This window comes from Anabrus simplex, chromosome 1 (assembly GCF_040414725.1).
Source record: "Anabrus simplex isolate iqAnaSimp1 chromosome 1, ASM4041472v1, whole genome shotgun sequence".
Classification (NCBI taxonomy): Eukaryota; Metazoa; Arthropoda; class Insecta; order Orthoptera; family Tettigoniidae; genus Anabrus; species Anabrus simplex.
The window spans coordinates 663,620,106-663,640,368 of record NC_090265.1 but is presented as its reverse complement, the minus strand read 5'-3'; the positions used below and the strand labels follow the sequence as shown (position 1 = coordinate 663,640,368).

At 36.8% G+C, this 20,263-nt stretch overlaps 1 protein-coding gene across 1 annotated transcript in view; it reads right to left on the bottom strand.

Moving 5' to 3' along the window:
- Positions 1 to 4,839: 4,839 nt before the first annotated feature.
- The window catches only part of LOC136885577 (FIGNL1-interacting regulator of recombination and mitosis), a 127,075-nt gene continuing 111,651 nt past the window's right edge, over positions 4,840 to 20,263 (bottom strand). The window contains exons 10-13 of the mRNA XM_067158269.2: positions 19,475 to 19,703; positions 14,912 to 15,236; positions 6,214 to 6,432; positions 4,840 to 5,823 (exon numbers count right to left, since the gene is read on the bottom strand). Of these exons, the coding sequence (XP_067014370.2) occupies positions 5,212 to 5,823; positions 6,214 to 6,432; positions 14,912 to 15,236; positions 19,475 to 19,703 (1,385 nt within the window). The 3' untranslated portion in view covers positions 4,840 to 5,211. The remainder of the gene's footprint in view (positions 5,824 to 6,213; positions 6,433 to 14,911; positions 15,237 to 19,474; positions 19,704 to 20,263) is intronic.

Here is a 20,263-nt window from a genome sequence, read left to right as displayed (position 1 = left end):
AGTGGGATTATGAATGAAAGTGTTCCACACAGATTGGAAATAAATAGCATAAGAACTATGAATGATGATAAGTGATTTTTAACTTCATAGTCTAAAGTTCCACTTATATTTTGTGAACTTTTACTCATGCATTCATGAACTAGAAACAGACATTGATTTAGAGTATCCTCCTTTCTGGTGGACATAATGAGGCTGCAGGTAAAGCTAGTGTGGAGCCTGCTGTTGGTGCTGGAAAATGATGAAGTACCAGAATTAAAACCAGAAATGTATTCTTAATTGAACCAGTGAACATAGTGATAAGGGTCTCTTGCAAATAAGCTCAATCAACCAACTGTACAAATATACAATGAAAAACCCTTGAGCACAGGATATCTAATTAACTATGCTGTTTACTGTCATATTACAGTCATTTTGGAAATACAGTAATATAAAATAATGACAAATTTAGACATAGGTGCACAATCAGTCATATATAGTAATATGCTTAAGTTACAAATAGGCTATAACCTTTTCATTAATTTTTATAGAAATATTACACATTTATTCTGTTCAGTCACTGCACTGTTTTGAAATATAGTAGTTTATTTCAAGACTGCAAACCTCAAAAACTCCTGTCTGATAAGTTTCCAGCCAAGAGGCTGATGGATCTGCAGATAGAACCACCAAGAGTTACGCAGTTATAGGGAAACTGCAAAACCCATGGTACCAATACAGTTGGTCCGTTATTCGACATTATAGATTTACCAGCTAACTCAATCCTGATCCAGCGTTTCATCCCAGTATGCTGAGTTGGGCTCATCAGTCAGTAAATAGCACACCTACCAAGACGCATGACTAGTGTATACCGTGGAGGCCACTGTGTAGGCTACTTAGAACCACCGCCAGTGCCAATACACTATGGGAGACTTTGTCTCATTTTCAAAAATTAATGCGTGCGTGGCCATCAGATAATAAAGAAGTTGATTCCCATAGGGAACCTGAAATATTTGTTCGAATGGGTAGATTTATAATACCAATATAGTTGGTCCGTTATTGGACATGGTGGCACCATGATGATGAATGAGATAGTTTGCCACTGCTTTCCTCACTGGGCTCAACGTCATATTGCAGCACAAGCAGCCGTATGAGAAGCACCTTTCATAACATCCAGAGTGCTCTGATGTCATTACTCAGCACCACCCATACCCCAGCAGCTTCCATACTATCACAAACATAAATGAAACTGAGGCATCAATGGAAGCTGTATTTTACTCTGGCCTGTGCCAAAGACAGATGCAAAAATACTGCATCCATCCAGAAGCAGCTGAAGTTAACCATCAGAACCATTTCCCAAACAAATTCCTTACTTGGATATCAGACATGAACTCAGATGAATCAGTTTTTCGAATACAATACAAACTGCCCACCTGATCATGAGAGAACATCCTTTGTTACTATGATAGTTGATTAAGAAATTGTCAATACTTTGTCTATTTCAAGTCTGTGGTTAAGAATAAATACACTGTTTCCTCGGTCATACAATATTTCAATGAAGAGTGCTATTTTAGACTATGTACGTATTCAGCTGAGGGCCAAAACTAGTCCTGTTTCAATATAAAATATTATTGAATTTTAAAAGAACACTGTATTGATCACGTGGAACATCCCCTCCTTGAATTTTAAATAGAATTAAGGAATCATCAATATGGACAATATGAAACTGATATATGATGAGTAGGCTATGTGCTTACATTGGGTTTCACTCTCTCCCTACATCATCATCATCATCATCATCATCATCATCCACTACATAATAATCTCTACCTCTAAGAAGGCAAGCTGTAAGCAACTCCTTGACCAAAGATGGTGCGCAAAAATGAATTAAGGTCACCAACCATCCCATCATCACGACCAGTAGACTCATATCCAAGTGTATAATTTTTTATTTAGGAAACTGACCCTCAGTGGGTTTCCCATAAGGCACAGTACTGTAAAAATGTTATGTCTTGAAATATAAATGGTTCCTTAAAAGGAGCACAGACCTACAATTTGAAGTTTGTGTGCTTTTTAAGAATCCACTCCACATTTCTTTTACCTGTTTCAGATCAATATGATAAAAAGAAGTAAATCTTTTCTCTGTCTGCACTCGTATAATGGGAAAACTATTGGAGATATTTCAACAAAACTTTACATCTAGAATGTACCGACTCAATGATACTTTTGTAGGCATATATCATATTCCAAACCTGGAATCTGAACAGACAATTTGTTCAAATGGGGTAAAGTTTCTTCACCCCAGTGTGAAAGGACACTGATATCCAGACCATGCATCACATTGTGAAAGTCTGCAAGCCAAGGGTTTGGAAGGGAAATCCTAGTGACTTCTACATTGCCACAAGAAACGTACTTGTACGGATAAAAGGATTGGACCTTATAGTTCAGTGTTTGTTTAAATTTGTTTTAGTATGTAAATATGTAAATAAGTAACTTAAGTACTGTATTCCAGTATATTGTCACTCAACCATATGATAATTCAATTTTAAAATTTGTTAATGTACGTGGTTTGTAGGAAGCACAAAACAAAACGATCTCCATTGATATTGGATATATACAGAAATGTTAGAATAAGTGTTTAAATGTAATTCTAATTGTTCAGTATAAGTTTTCAGAAGGATGAAGTTTTAGAATTACCTCAGGATAATCAAGATGTGTGTGTCAAGCCTGTTCTCGAGAATGAGAAGGAAAGTGTTTTTGATTGTGCCCTAAAAACACATCTGAGAATATTACATATCAGGAGACATGGCAATAATTTGCAGTACTTAAATGACATTGCTTAACGTTGTCTTAAAATGAAGCACGGTAACTGCTGAGATGTAAGTCAGGGACACTGTAAACAACAGGTACAGGTAAATTCTGCTATACAGTAACCATGCCATACATTTGTTAAGAAAGAAGACATACTTTCCAGTGTTGACTCAGTTAAATGTAACTTAAAAGCGTTTCAGTCTGTCAAACACACAAGTTCAATATAAATATTACACTATAACATACCTGTAAAAAAAAAAAAAACAAACCCAAATGATTAAACAAGGAATATGATGATGATGTTGTTTGTTGTTTAAAGGGGCCTAACAGCTAGGTCATTAGCTCCTAATGGTACAAAGTGCAATGTAATGAAACGTAATTAAAACTTCAAAATGTATCCACTGACTAGAATCCAAAACGAATGATATAAAAATTACCAAGAATCAAAAACAATCATTGGATCTAATTCACAATACCTTATTTTCTGACATGATACTTGTTGTCAAAAGAGGGTCCAAAATCCAGGTCACCAGCCCCTAATAATGGTACTCTAATCCAGTGGCGGCCGGTCAGTACGTGCTACCGGGCTCCAGCACGTAGCTTGGAACTGTAAGGAATATTATTTATGTACAGTACAATTATCCTGGTGCCTTTTCGTTGTTTTGAGTACGATATGAATTTGTGTTTTGTGAAAATCAAGACGACATCTGTCGAACACCTAGCGCCGTTCTCCCGGGGAACCTGGCTCGTGCTCATGTGAAGTGAGCCCTTGCCTGTAGCCTGAAGGAAGCAATACGCAGGCGCAGCCAAGCTTGCAACACTCCCCCTAGCCGGCGGAGTATACCGTAAACCGGGATCAACTTTCACTGATCCCGTTTATAGTTACTTCCTCTCCCACAAGGGGGTAGAATTACTCGATGTCTCCTGCTACCCTTATGTTCACGGCCGACTTGATGCGTCGCTCTAGCTAGCTCCTTGGAGCGCAGCGAGGGATCCAGTCGGCCGTGCTTATGTTGAACGTGGTAAGCGAATCTGACACTAGAGAGTAGCATCGTCTGGGCTCGAAAGTAAAGCGTAAGTGGAGGCAATCTATCTCACACATGCTTATTAAAATATCCATCTACCTTTTGTGTCAAAAATAAGGAATTCGTAGGTGAGTCAAAGAATCTTTGACTGACCCTAAATGTTATCCCGCATTACAATGTCATTTACTCTGGTGAAATGAAATAGCGTATGGCTTTTAGTGCCGGAAGTATCCGAGGACATGTTCGACTCGCCAGATGCAGATCTTTTGATTTGACGCCTGTAGGCGACCTGCGAGTCGTGATGAGGATGAAATGATGATGAAGACAACACGTACACCCAATGATGGTTAAAATTCCAGACCCTGCCGGGAATCGAACCCGGGATCCCTGTGACCAAAGCCCAGCGCGCTAACCATTTAGCCATGGAGCCGGACATTTACTCTGGTAATAGGGGAGGTCTCAATGAATCAGTTGGCAGCTCTTTCAGTTGCTTTGTGCGGTTTTTAATCTCACGGTTATATTACTGGTGCGTGTTTTTTCTGTCATTGTGTTAGTGCTAAAGTTTATACGAAGATATATCAAATTATTTATCCACTGCAGTGTATATAAAGTGAAATTAAATTAGTGTTCTTAGTGGGGATCTATATTCCCACGATTCTATTTGCACTGATGTAAGTTGCGCCATTAGGTTAGTAAAAACAATATTTCTCCAATGAATTATTTATCTCGTAGACAGTTGTCGAAGAATTCATCTGCTTCCAAATTAATGTTGTTTTTGTTTTTTCTGAGTTATAAATTGTAAGAAAAGTTGTATTATCATTATTATTATTATTATTATTACTACCAAGTTTGAAGTATGCGTTGTTCATCATGGCAATATGCAGATTTAAAACAGCGTATTTAGCTTGTTTCTTGTAGCACGTAGGACGATTTTTTCACGAGCCGCCACTGCTCTAATCACTGGTAAAGCAGAACAATGGTGTTCCTCACATAAGGGTACTACTCACAAGCAATGCACAAGATTGTGTGTCTGCGAAAGTGTTTTATTACAGTAAAAATTCACACAGTAGAAATAGGGACATACAAATATTCTGGATGATTTGAAAACAAAACATTTTCTTATATATTTTACCTCAAGTTTAATTTTCAGGTATATTTTAGCACGAGTGGTTGGAGTAATCCAGACACTGCACTGGTGGAATGCTATTTACAGCTTTCATTAAATCATATAACTGTTTAAACATTTTGAGAAATGAACACAATATACATAATAACATACTTTTACATTATATGTACAAATATATAACAAGATTATTTACACGCCATATCGCTTAATTAATTCCTGAGTAAGTATGTCTGATTTCACAGAACTTTAAGAACACAAACTATAACAAGGTCACAATTAAGTTATGCTGTCTAGTTGAGATATCACATGCAATAAAGTATATTTTGCCTTTTCTGGTAAAGTCTGATACGCAGAGAGTTGAACAACAAGTTCTGTATCTTTGCGTAGTTGGTCAATGGCTTGCACAATATCACAACTCATATTTGGTTCACTCACTTCCTCTACGACAGAAGATTTAACAACCGTTTCTTCATTGCCTTCTTTTCTTGGTTTACACTTATGTTCAAATTTAATTTTACTTTGAATCTTCAAATAATCTACAAAGCTAAGATATTTGTCATTGTCTGAAACTCGTCCTGCAGGCATATTCGTTAAATATAAAGTAATTTGTTTCTGTAAGCATTTACTGCTGCTGACAGACAACTTAACAATTTGTTCATGTTTTGTCACATGGGCGAAATATGCAAACACTTCATATGCTGTTTGGCATACGATAGCATTTGCATCCTGAAGTAAAACAGAGAATATATTTGCTATGCTATTGATAACTTTCATATAATCTTTATCATTTTCTATTATCTTAAAAGCTAGTGACTTAAGGATGCTAATAATGTTAATATTTACACTTGGAAATCCACAACCTACAAGGATCTTCATCTTGTGGAGAACCTGAAAAAACATTAAAAAATGTATTAAAAAGAAAGGATTCATGTCACAAAATGGCATTCAAAGTACAGAAGATGTGTAATTTGTTCAGAATTAAGAAATAAAATGTCAACAATAACACTTTTAAATCCATACTGATTAGATATTTTATTTTGATAATATCTATCTTGCATTTTGTATTCTAGTCAAAACTTACAGCCATGATCCTGACACAGCCCTGCTCAAAATAGTTTTTGGTATATGAGGGACTGAAGTAAAATAATATTATAACAATAAAGATTTGTTATGACTACCTCAAAAAATAAAAATGGAATCCTCCAAAGACCCCCAAAATATTGATACTACTTCCTGAATTACCAATAAATAAAGAATATTATAAAAAATATGTTATACCTTCAGGAGATGTGCATTATTTGTAGCAGACAGTAATACTTTTGTGATGCAGCACAATTTTGCTAGAAAGTTTTGCAACCAGGTAGCATTTTCCAGGCTTTCTTTATTACATGTTTCTGGTATGCAATCCCACAAGCTGACAACAGCTGTAGTAACATCTGCCGCGGCTACATCTTTATCACTTTCAAGGACAGTAGCACAATCCATGAGGCAGGACAACTAACAACATACATAAACAAACAGCTTACAGTTGGTGATTATACAAAGTTGCTGAACAAAGGAAAAACAGAAAACCTATCAAGAGGGGTAAAGAAATACATTTTTATTACTTATTCATCAGCAAAGGGGATGAAGAGCTGTATACTAGCCAGCATACTAGAGGGGATAGGTAGAGTACCAAAGCTCTAAGAAGCTAGCATAGGAACAACATAGGAGTGACCAAGGTGGAGGTACCCAATGTTCAGATTGACATCAAAATGCTTCTTTCATTCTTTACATCCTTAGCCCATTAATAATAACACATGTTTAAAATTTCTTACAGCACATTTAATTTTAGTTGATTTCTGTATTTCATTATAGATCACTATTTATCAGAAGTTTTATTGAACCTACAACATAAGAATATTGATATGTGATACAGGTTGTAGGTTAAATTCAGTATTTGAATAAGCAGTTTTTCCATATTTTTCCTGTTAGCTGTAAACATTCACCATTCAAAAGTAATGGTTATTTACAGGGCTATTTCTTTGAATATAAGTTTATTGGAACACTATCATCTTATTTTGACACTGTAGTGAGACAGAAACCTTAGCACACGTCCTAGGCTCTTGTTGGCTAGGTGAACTCTTGCATAACGCTCGCCAGCTTCTCTTTCAGAAAAGAATTATTAAGTTTGTGAAGAAGTCCACTGCATTGCTGACAACGGGAGTACAAGAAGACTGGATATTATTGCAATCGACAAGAGAAACAAGTTGGATTCCATCATCAATCCAACCATACAATTTGAAACAGACTCTGAACAGCCACAAGAAGTTGACCATGAGAAGAAAAAGATGTATGAACCGACTGCAGCATATTTCAAAATGAAGTATGCATTGGAGAAAGTCTCTGTCTTTGGCTTAATGATCAGCAGCCGTGGAACTATTCCACAGACATTTCAAATTTCTGAAAGTTATTTTCAATTTCAAAGCAATTAAGCCAAAAAGTGGCTGCTCGCACTGAAAAGTTCAGTACAAATTCTGCGGAATCATTTATATTGTTAATTATTAATAACTAGGAGTAGATGTAGATTAACAGTTTAGCATATAAATTATAACTTCTTTTCTTATTGAAAATGGTATTCATTGTCATATGGCAATCTGCAGTGGCAGAAAAAAATTTAAATAAAAGATATGAAATGGAAATTAAAGTTTTAACCCGTGAGGAGTCGTGTGCCGAGTTTAATGCCAGGAGTCATACGGTTGTTTTGAACGGAAATCAATAAAACAAAGAGTTATAACAATAAAAATGTTCCACTTTTTTGATAGTTATATTTGCATTTTAGCAAATTAATTAATTACACACAGTACATGTTTTGTTCTTTTTTAGAACATCTTCAGTTGTTTACAAAGCTTAGGTGATTCACTAAGTGTTTATCTTTTTAAGTACATTATAATCAGGTACCTTGTTCTTCTTAAATACTACATAAATATAAATTGAATTAAAATGAATTAAAAACAATGTGGTGCTTAAATGGGTAAGTGAAATGAGATGGAATGGATATACTTATAGTTAGCCTATTTTAAAAACTATTTCTATTCATTTGAACAGTTGTTGTTCAAAAGTTTCCAGCACTTTTTCAGTAAAATATTTTGCTTGTCTGATTTCTTGCAATCAATAAAACACCAAACGCTTACTTAATACGCTATATATTGTTATAATAATATAAGATAATACTATTTAAACAAGTAGCCTCCGTGGCTCAGGCGGCAGCACGCTGGCCTCTCACCGCTGGGTTCCGTGGTTCAAATCCCGGTCAATCCATGTGAGATTTGTGCTGGACAAAGCGGAGGCGGGACAGGTTTTTCTCCGGGTACTCCGGTTTTCCCTGTCGTATTTCATTCCAGCAACATTCTCCAATATCATTTCATTTCATCTTTCATTCATTAATCATTGCCCCAGAGGAGTGCGACAGGCCTCGGCAGCCGGCACAATTCCTATCCTCGCCGCTAGATAGGGGCTTCATTCATTCCATTCCTGACCCGGTCAAATGACTGTAAACAGGCTGTGGATTTTCAATACTATTTAAACACAGACAAACACTTTTTAACATATTAATTATAATAATGCGATTGCCTTTTGCTGATGAAATTGAAAATAAAAATTCAAGTTCTGTTTATGGAAAATTATATTCAATTTCATTTAACACACATCTAGACAATGCTCCTTCCCCCCTCTACTCAACAATGAATGATAACAGTGCACTCTCTGCGTTATAAATAAGTCTATGCCATGAGTCGCGTATGGTTGAATAGAATGGATACAGGTAACGTGAGGAGTCTCGTGTGAACGAAACGACTGGATAGCCAACTTGTCACAAACTGAAGTTAGTGGAGAGGGATAACAGTGGTGTGACAGAAGTGTGGACAAGTCCACTGAAAGGTACTAAGGGGTAGAAAGTATAATAAACAGTATTTGCGGAAGGATTGATCAAAATAAAGAGCAATGGTTGAAATGACAGGACGCGACCCCTCACAGGTTAACATTACTGCAAGTAAATTTTTTTTAAATGCCTTAATTTTCATAATAGCTTCCAAATTTGGCTCAACACACTGGTGTTGCCTGGCTCATAATGGCCACTATTTGCTGCTGGAACCTCATGCTGGCACTGCCTGCATTTGTCTATTGAAACTACAGCTGATTCCAATAACCACACATTTATTCTTTATGGTGTTCACCATAACAGAAAGTACTATTATGGTAGAATATCTTCTGAAGTTGATTCCTGACAAAGTAATCCACAAAATTTAAATCTAAACCAAACTTCTGAAAATGGGAAGGTGCCAATTCCAGAGAGCCCTCTTGCATAAAATAATACTCAGGGGTTTTATTTTTTAACAATATATAAAGTTGCAAAGAAAACACATGTTTTGAAAGAATTTAAATCAAAAATTACCTCCAAGAATTGAAATGTAGTGACATGAGTCCAATTCTACATTAGACTAATGCTTGTATCAATAAAACTGGTCATACTGGGACTGAAATTAAAAGAAACATTAGAAAAATGACAGAGTTGAATTGTGAGATTTCCCTTTTGATTGACCCTTCATTTACAATGTCAGTGATGATAAAAGAGAATTTAAAATGGAGGGAGTGAGTTTTGAAATACTGTACCTATAAAAAACAGTGTGATTTGGGACTATTACATAACTAGTTAACAAGAATGTGTTCAGGACCATTCCAGCTGAGCCAAAGCCCTAGTTATTTATGATACTTCTGTCCAACCCATAACATTAAAATGCTTAGAGATAATGGTGACATTATAGGTGTTGTAATAAGATTTCCATAATCCACAAGTCCAAAACCAGGACATAGTAACAATTTAGGAGTCCACAACCAGGGCATACATGATCTAGTAGTACGGCAATATAAGGAAACATTTATTTTACGAAAATAACTTTAACTGTATCAATTTCACTTAATGACGAGTACTACAAAATTGTGTATATATAATGCATTGGGTATTTGTGTACCACTCGTCCTTCTCAAGCCAAGAACAGATGAAAGTAACTTGTCTTAATTTTGAACAAGCCTAGGAAACTCACAACAACTTGCATATTTCATGTTGTATTTAAAGGTGCTTTTGCTAACCAATTCCTTTCCTCTGTCCACTATGCTGACACAAAAGATAACACCCTCTCTACATTTGAATTAAGCTCAGAAAATGACATTAATACCCTACAGTTATGAGCAGTTCGGAATACTGTTCCCTAAGAACATAATGGAAAATAGCTAACCATTTCTTGTTGGTCTTCATTTTACACCCTGGTAAAACAGAAGACTCATCCAATTTGCAAATTGTATTTTCTCTACAATAAAATATCACAGATTTTTGTCTTTTTGGCCTGGACGTTCTTATTGCTCTATAAAACTGCAGACTGTCTGTGAAATCTGTGGCATATGACAACTCTATGCTATGTCCCACTAACTACTTCTATGGTTTTTGGAGATGCCTACAGAGAATGATGTCTGTTTTCCTTAGTATTATTTCATCGAAGCTGCAGCACAAGAATAATACGTGTGGCTGAAGACTTGCCCTGATCTCGTAATCTAATATCAAAGTAGGCGTGATACCTTATCCCTTCAGTTTTTAAGAATGAACGAGCCACTAGTAAAGTAAAAATATGTTCAGATTAAGGCATCCTTTCAAGATGCATATGCTATTTTTGATAGTGGTAGTAGAGACTGTTGTTTACAGGCAAAAAACAAAGGAATTATCAGGTCATGATCTTAGTACTGTATTATGCTTCACAATGAAATATACACTTTTAGTATTTTAATGCAGAATACGTCTATAGTTTCAGAACCACACTTAGGCCAGTGGGTGTTACAAAAAGGCATGAAAGTTTTAAAATCAAAATAAATTCTAGACAACAAATACGACAATACCGTAGTGTTCAATATCTCATTGTAAAGAGAAAAGACCAATGTACCCAGCAACAAGTGTTTGACCTCAGTACGATGTCATCGAGTAATGCAAAAGCAGTGCCTTTTGGGGTAGTAAAATCACCATGCACATGAATAATAATTAGTGTAGCTCTGGGCTCCAGCATGACAGCATGTTAGTAAGGTGTCATTTGGTTCTTCTCAATAATTCTACAAGTATAGCAGGAAAAAAATTCAAATAAAGAACATCTGAGAAAACTGTGATGAGAAGTGCAAAATATTTCTTTCTGTAGCAAAATGATGTGACATATAGATAGCAGATGGCTTCAAAATTACAAAAAAATGTATTTGAGAAGATAGAACAGCTTGTCAGGATTTCAAAAAGTCCAAAAACACTAATGCCGAGCATCAAAATGCTATTCGAGAGGTCTCAAAGTTAAGGTGCTCAAGTGTTGTGAGGCAAGTTCTGCACTACTGGAGCCCCAGCCACACACATCTACTGCCCCAGTGATGGAAAATGATTTGGAAACCATGGATGTGGATACTGAACACCCTAGTGATGCTCCAGTGAGCATATGTAGACTTTGTTCTGAAGAGGTATAAATTTGTTTACAAATAAATAATGTCAACTATAAAATTTCAAACTCCTACTAACTTAAGACATTTTATTTCGACAATACCAACCACACAGTACATATTCTACGTTAAAACGTTTGGCTCTACCCCGACACAGCCTTATTAAAAAATTAGTCATAATCATGTGTTCTGCATGTAAATTTTAAAAAAGAAGGAAAACAGAACTAAGAAAAAGTGTTAAAAACTACATGTGTCAGATGAAAACCAGGTTCATATTTCGAATGGACATTGCAAAAGTGTTAAAAATATATGCATCATATGGTTTGTAGTGGTATGTAATGGGGAATGCCCGTAATAGGTGATCCTTTCATCAAGTTCTCTCTACAAGAAGGATCATGTACAAATTGACAAGACAAGGAGTAGACTTGGTAATGCTACACCGAAAGTCCCAGAACCTGCAGATGCCTATGAGAGATTCAGTTTACTTAGCCATCTAGCAGGCCTAGAGTAAAACGGAACGTCAAAACAGATGAGCAGACAGCCAGATGGCATCAGATTAAAATGTCTGCACACGGTAGCTGAGGCCATACGGTTATTATTACCAGCCTCTTGATTTCTATTTTTCTTCCTTTTTCTCATTTTAATATAACTAAATCCCTTTCTGGTATGCTTTTGCTGGTGAGCCCTAGTGTTTACAGTGCATTATGTCTTCTCGTACGGGTTAGATCAAATCTGTTACTTTCCCAGTCTCATCCTTTGTTTTGACGATATCAAAGTGACTTGAGTTATGAGTGATGCTAGTACCGGAACGTGTGTGAACTTCATGGACCAGACATCATTAGTGACAGTATAGTCAGAAAGTGGAGCAGAAAATTCAAAGAAGGCTGAACAAACGCGCATGACCATTCCAGGTTATGTCTGATATGGTGGAATGTGTGTGGCATGCAATTCTGCAAAGATGATGCCTCACAATTTCTGAACTCTATTGTTAGTTTATGCAGATCTCTCTGCTGTATGAAAGTTATGTGCAACATGGGTGCCAAAACAACTGTCCGAGAGTCACAAGATGAAGCACTTAGCAGCACTGAATTTCCTGCAGTGATCACAAAGAAGGTGACCAATTCTTCGACTGCATCGTCACTGGGGACAAAACATGGATATCCCATGCCATGCCTGATTCGATGCAATGATGGTGTAGTAAATCACCGTGAAGCAGAAATTTAAGCAAACATTATCTGCCAAAACAAAAAAACAAAAATAAATATATCATAGGCCTCATCGAATTCTTACCTGACGTATTATACCATCAATGCCAACCAGTATTACGACGCACTGCAGAAACTGTGGAGAGTGATACAGAAGAGACATAGAAGATTGAGCAAAGGCATAATATTCTTGCACGACAAGGCAGGCCCCATACAGTAAGGGACCTGCAGCAATTTGGATGGGACATCTTTGACCATCCCTCAGCAGTCTCGATCTTGTGCCCAGCAACCATCATCTCTTCCTCCAACTGAAGAGATTTCTGGTATGACATTTTGACAGAGATGCTGAACTTCAGATGGTAGTTACATTGTGGTTCGTGTCTTTGGTGCCAGACCCATGTGATACACGAGTTGGTGCCATGCTACAAGAAGTACTTAAACAAGGGTTGTTCCTATGCATCACTGAATCCACAAAAATAAAGATCATTATCTTCTGATATTCTTGTTTCCTTTTCCTTAAAAATGTAAAGATCATTATCTTCTGATATTCTTGTTTCCTTTTCCTTAAAAATGTAATTTTGATAAAATATTGTTAGTGACACAGTCTCTTTCTCTCCCTGTTATTACACTCCTGCAATTCTGAAGGTAAAACCATAAAAAGTGGAAATATTATAATTTGTAATGTACACTTTCTGATACAAAAACTCAATGGAAGAGAGCATCAAACTTAGTTTATCACGTCCCGTGCTGCGGTCTTAATATTTCTTAAGTATTCAAGCTCTTTTGGATTTTTCAATTGCAAAATTACCAATAGTTCATCCCAGTTTGGCACTGGGCTCATCAGCTGGATTGCCACAACTCTCCAAGATACTGGCGGCTAGTCTGCCGTTGAGACACCACTGCAAGTCTTATCTGAAACAGATGCAGTGACAGTGCGCTAGGGAAGATATGATTTTTCATTTGCTATAACTGCCTGCCTTTAGCTTTTACATAAAAAATTTGGTGCATGGAATTGAATTTTATATTTCTTGTCTCAATCTTCCAATACATTCTTTGCAAATAAACTTGCATAGTTCTATGACGTTAGCAAAGAGACAAGCACGATTTAGGGAAATTAGTAGTGAATGTTGTAATTCAACCTGTTTTAAAAGGAGAGAAATGCACTCTTTTATTGGAAAATTGTAGTTACACCTCTATGTATTAACTAGTCAAGAAATCTCTATGAATCTGTGTTGCGTATCATAAATGGCTCTTACATTTCTTCTTCCTGGCCTTTTATCAATTACCTGGGGTTGGCACAAAACTTCCTTTAGCTTATCCCAGCTATTTCTGGGGTCGGTGGAGCCACCAAGGCTAATTTTGGTTTTGGCTGGGGGTTTAAGGCTGGATGTTCTTCCTGACGGCATGTGATTTTGAAATGAAAAACCCAACCCAAAAACTGACCAGGATTCAAACCTTGGCCTTCCGGGTGGAAGCCAGCAACTAAACCACTGAGCTTATCATGTTCCCTATGGTTTAAAATTTATAACTGAGAGTCTATAAGTCTTATTTAAAATAGGTGCAGTGACAGTGCGCAAGGGGAGATATGTATTTCCACTTGCTATAACTGCCTGCCTTTGGCAGTACCAGCATTTGGCAGACAGGAAGAGGCAGCTATCAAAAAACCATCCATATCTCTGAGATATGAACGTTGAGGGCATTCACTTACTATGAGTCAGATAGTTTGCCAAGTTGCACCACAATCATGCAATTCGGAGATTATACTTTGTTCCACTTATGTAGAAGATAACCATGCATAGCCATTTGCTTGGTTGTTCAAGTTCTTTGAGGAAGCTCAAATCCAGTGAGCTGCTTCTTTGAATCCTAGAAGTCATGAAGAGCAGTTATTGTTTTTGATTTCCATTCTTTTGTCCAATTTGTTGTAACGTTGGCTGTTACAAAAGGAGGTGTCCTCGATTTGAGCCTTATGTTTCCTGTGCCAGCAGGGATGTCTCTGTGTATTGAAAGATTGGTGCTGTTATCCTCTTAAATTTGTGAACCCAAGTATCCTGTTGGTGAAGATTATGTGGCTGAAGAACTAATCATCCAAGAGATTGGTAAGAGATCGGTCTCACAGTGTTGTTCAACTGGACAGCTACATTTCCTCTTTCCAAATTTGTGCCTGCACTCAGAGAATTAAAAATATTCAGCTGATCACTTTTTGTATCAGGAAGTGTACGTGGATATCAAAGAAAGTCTGGAAATAGAAACTAAAAGTTTGATCCTCAACTTACCATTGTATTATATGTTACCACAGACGAAGCTTGAAAAAATTTTCCAATCGAAAGTGCGGTTACACATATCTTTTCTTCACTGATATTCAAAAGGAGGTCATTGGGCATGTTGCTTACTCCAAATATTTGCCATAAATTTAAGTGATGTGCTGGAGGAAATGTTTCCAGGAAATTCAGTTTATGTTTCTTGGATAACAGAGGGAAGAGACGGCTGATTAGTGTCTTGAGGTAAGTCCTTTGAATATAGCAATCTTCAGAAGGGAACATTTTCAGCAAATCTACCAGGAAATACACATGCTGGAAGCAAAGATCTGCAGAACCATACCTGCACAGAAAAACAGAACAACTATATTTACACAGGGTGTTTGGGAGATAAGAACAAATAACCTTATGGAAAGTAGGGATGAATGTACTATGTTCGTAAAATCTGATTTTTTAAAAATTTAGCAAATGGTTTGTTCAAGGGAGGAGCCTGAAGTACAGTGCGATGTTTGTGAGCTAGGTAGTAGCTTTGTTTGCCCCTCAGATTATACCATCCACCGTACCATGCTTCAGACAGTAGGTCTATACATACATAATGCGTAAGAAGCACTTCTAAGTATATCAATGCACGGTAGCTGCACACATCACTTCACTGCGACTTCAGAACATACTCTACACGTGTAATGAGTAAGATGTAATTCTAAGTACATCACTGCATTGCAGCTTCAAGTAGGTATGCATGCGTAAGTTCTATAAAAATTTTCTACATACAAGAAGCAAATGTTTTTATTCTGAAAAATATTGTAATGTGTGTCAGCAAAGCCCTAGCCTTTGGGAATGGCAACCCATCTAATAACAGCCTAAAAATGAGTGCTAATATGGTGCGGCCTCGAAAAATGCTAGAGCGTCCCCTGCAGGCAACGCACAGTTCTTCATGTACTGGGGGAGCTGTGACAAGTGGATGACCAGTATCACAATATATAGTATCCAAATCAAAAGACTGAAGAGAGTAGAGAAGATACATCAAAGCAAAAAAAGTTTGCAAAAAAATAGTAGCTGAAGAAAATAAATGAGGGACCGCTACGGTAGCTGTGAAGGCCCTTCAGGAACTCTGAAAAGTGGTGGTAAAAGGGGCACTGGTTAAGACGCAGCAGGTCATTATGCTACTTAGGTTCCAGAATGGGTAAAGAAAAGAAAAAGTAAATAAATGCAATGTAAATTTTAATCTTATACCAGTGGTACAGTATCATTTGAAGTAATTCCACATACTGTATACCAGTTGACTATATTTGTAAGTAGTACAGGAGATATTATGAGTAGAATTTTGTAAACAATGTAAATTTATTAAGGATGAGCTGTGTGTTTAATAGAAAAAATTGTTAGCGTAAATTATATAATATTGTATTATAGGAAAATTTTATTTTCTTGTTAATTTAATATTTAGTGCTTGACAATAATGTATTTTAGTGTACCATTTGCCACCGAGGTAGACACCTCATTTGCAAATAAAGAGATTTTAATTTGATTTGAAGAAAAGTTGGGAAACATTCGCCCAGGAAGTAAAGAGAAATTTGGACTGTGGGAAAAAATTATTTGGAATCATAATAAACTATAGAAATGAAAATGTAAACACAGGATTTGTGAAGAATAAAGGAGTAATACTGACAAAACCAGAAGAGATAATGAACAGATGGAAATAATATTTCAGTAAGCTGCTGAATGTGAGAAGCCAGATATGGAGAGGGTTTCCAGGCAGCAGGAATAGATGTAACATAGAAGGAATCAGACATTAGAATGACAGAGGTGGAGTGGGCAGTTATAAACTAAAGATAGGAAAAGCTGTGAGAATAGATGAAGTAGCCACAGAAATGATCACAGCTGCAAGACCAGTGGGACTCCAGTGGACTTATAGAATACTCAAGTATGTATGGAGAGAGAGAAAAAAAAACCCGAGGATTAAAAAAGGGCTTTATAATACCAATATTAAAGAAAGGAGATAAGATGTGCAGTAACTACACTGAGAAATCACCTTCCTCTCTCATGTTGCCAAGATAATGGAAAGGATATTGGAAAGAAGATTTAGAGAAAAGGTGGAAAGTCAGTTACAAGAAGAACAATTTGGATTCAGAAAAAGAAGGACAACAACAAGGCCCATTTACATTCTGAGATAAATCAAGGAAAAGAGCTGGGAATATGGGAAGTATTTCCTCAAATCCAAGAAGTTTCTTCCTCAGAATATCATATGAAAAATCACAGGCCTTTTGCATTTGCGATGTAACAGTAATGAACACCACTGGCAGCTACCACAGTAACAATGCTGCTTCCCTTCACCCCCCCCCCTGCGTGTGCATAAAACTCGACCTTCAATGTCCGCATCTTTCTTATACATCGCTAGCTGTGGAAGTCAATTGTACAGTGCTTCTGTGTAACGTCACTGGTTCTCGGAAAATATTGAAGATGGGATGACATTCTTCTATCCTCTAAAAAAAGTTTCTCAAACCTGCAGAATGGCACCAAACATCAGGCCTACTTTCTTGAGCTAATTAAAAAATCAACCATAATATACCTTACTTCTAGGCCCCAGCTGCGCAGGAAATGTCACTCGAATTGGAATAGCAAGGATGCGACCCTTAGAATTCTTAGAAAAGCCACGGTTACTCAGTGACAGAGTTATAACATGTCTGCTTATACCTGATGCTTAGTAAAAGTAACCGTTTTATAGACAGCAGAAATACTTTTGCAATGGATCTTTGTATCGTAGAGACATGGGGAACAGATATTGCCGGCAAATTTTCAACGGGTTCTCGTTGATATCATGATGCCAATTTTAAGTTAATTTTTATTAAACATGCGGAAATGAAGAATTGTGCAGCTGCAAGAAAATACAGCATAGCTAAAGCCAATGTATGGTGTTAGCGTGAAACCATAGATAGATTGAAAAATGTGTATTGTACAAAAAATGCATTAAGTGGCCCACGACAAGGATGATTTACATAAGTCTAAGAGGAAATTCTAAGGTACTCATACGTGCGTAAAAAACGCGAGGGCCATATCACGGCACACAAAACTCGTTGACCTTCAACATCCGCGTCTTTATTATATCATGCATCGCTAACTGCTGAAACCAGCAAGCGAGACATGCATCTAGCGGCAACCAGTTGTACATGACTCTTATTACAGTTACACAGGAAAATAAAGAATAATTGTGCAGCTGCAAGAAAACACGGAATAACCTAAAGCCAACGTTTGGTGCTGGCGTGAAAACAAAGGTAGTCTAAAGATGTGTACTGGATTGGCTTGCAACAAGAATGCTTTAAAGAAGTCGAACATGAAATTGTGAGGTATGTGCGTGAAAAATGCAAGGTCGAAATGACCATAATACGAGATGCGATATGAATGCCGGTTCGCGAATAGGAATTCCCTGAACTTTGAAAGGCAGTATCAGATACCTGGATTTATGTGATACTTGTGTCTGTTTATTTGATTTCTCAAAATGAATTTGAAATTTGTTGTAAATAAAATTATGATTTCACAAAGCATTTTTTAAGCCTGATTTACTTTTTTTTGAAAGAGAAACTGAGGGGTTGTCTTGCATTCAGGGTCATCTTGGATTCAGAGAAATATGGTAATAACATTTATATACTTAGAAAAGGCATATGACAGCATCCTAGGATCAAAAGTTTGGGAAAGTGTGACACACAGGGGGATTGGCAATGAACTAATAACAATCTATTTTATGTTATCACGAATAAGACATAAGTTAAAAGTATTTTTAACTTCTTGTTCGTAGTCAGGTAACAACGGGGCTTACCACTTGATTTCTGTGGAGGTTGGTGGTGGTAATTAATGCTTTATGAGGTTAACCTAGTCTTCCTCGTCAGCAAACAAGATTTTCTTCTGAAGACGTGAAGCAAAGTTCTCTGCGAAACGTAAAGAATTTCACTTTGCTTTCCTGACACAGCAAAAGCCAAAACGCTACATCATGTGTGTTTTTATGGGTTGTGAAATCATCAATCTAAATATTCCTTCAATTGCTATGGATTTTAAGAGACATCGAACTGTTGGAAGTTTGCCCTGAAAAGGTTTTTTAAAATGTGTCTGTATATCTACTGACACTGCTCTTTTGCATTTACACACTTAAGTTATCAATGCCAATTGACTGTGCAAGGATTTAATCCCTTAAAACTTGAACACATTATCAAAGAGTTAATGGAATATATGTTAGGTAGCTAAGTAAAACACGAGTTACAGTCCTGAAATATAAATGAAAGTCCGGGACTCGTAGCCAGGGTCTTGTGTTTGGTGTGGGGTTGTTGCACAAACAAAGATTTTCAAACAAAGATGTGTCTGTTATATATGGTTATGAAGACTTCAGGAGTCACATTATGTCGTTACTGACTCATCAATTCCAGAACTTCTTGTTATGGACCAGAATACAATTGTTATTATATCAGTCATATTTGCAAGCTTTATTTCTATCCATAAGAAACTAGAAATATCCCTTTCATTATCTGTAGAGGTTAGCACAAAATCAGATTCAAATAAAAAGAGTATTCAACAGAGTGAATCAAATCACCTTACCTTGCAATAATACACCAAATGTCCATAGCAAGGAGGGCTCTCCAAGCATCAGTCTGCAATATGTTTCCCAAGAGAACTTTCTCAATAATAGGGAAAGAAGTGGCTGGAGTTAATATCACAAGTCCTGCCACATGACAGAGCAAATGTTCATAGAGGTCCACAGTCCGAGGAAATTCTCCTCCGTATATTATACCAGGAAGGTTAAATTCACCACATAATTCTGCATGACCTGAAAATAAATAAAAATGTAAAGAATGCTGTTTGGTTGTTATTTTTAATATTATTACCATTCTTGGAGATCAAAAGTTTGGTAAAGCCTGACACACAGGGACTGGCAGGGAACTAATAACAATGATAACTGTAACAGCTGTGTGAAGACAACAGTGGGTAGAACAGAATGGTTTGGAATTGACAAAGGGCTAAAAAAAGACAGTGTGTTGTCACCTTTACTGTTCATAATGGTGATGGATGATATTGTACAGGCAGCAGGGGAAGATTATAGAGGAGAAAGAATGTAATGATGTTTGCAGATGATGATATGATCTGGGGAGGAGATGAGGAGGAGGTACAACAGCTGAATGTACTGAATAGAAGGACTGAACAATGGGGATTGGGGATCAACATGGAGAAGAGTAAGGCAATGGTGATAAGTAGAGGAAGTAAAGAAGGTTGATGATGATGCTTGTTGTTTAAAGGGGCTTAACATCTAGGTCATCGGCCCCTAATGGTACGAAATGAGACGTAATGTAATGACAAATTAAAAGTCCAAAATCCTACACTGACCAGAAT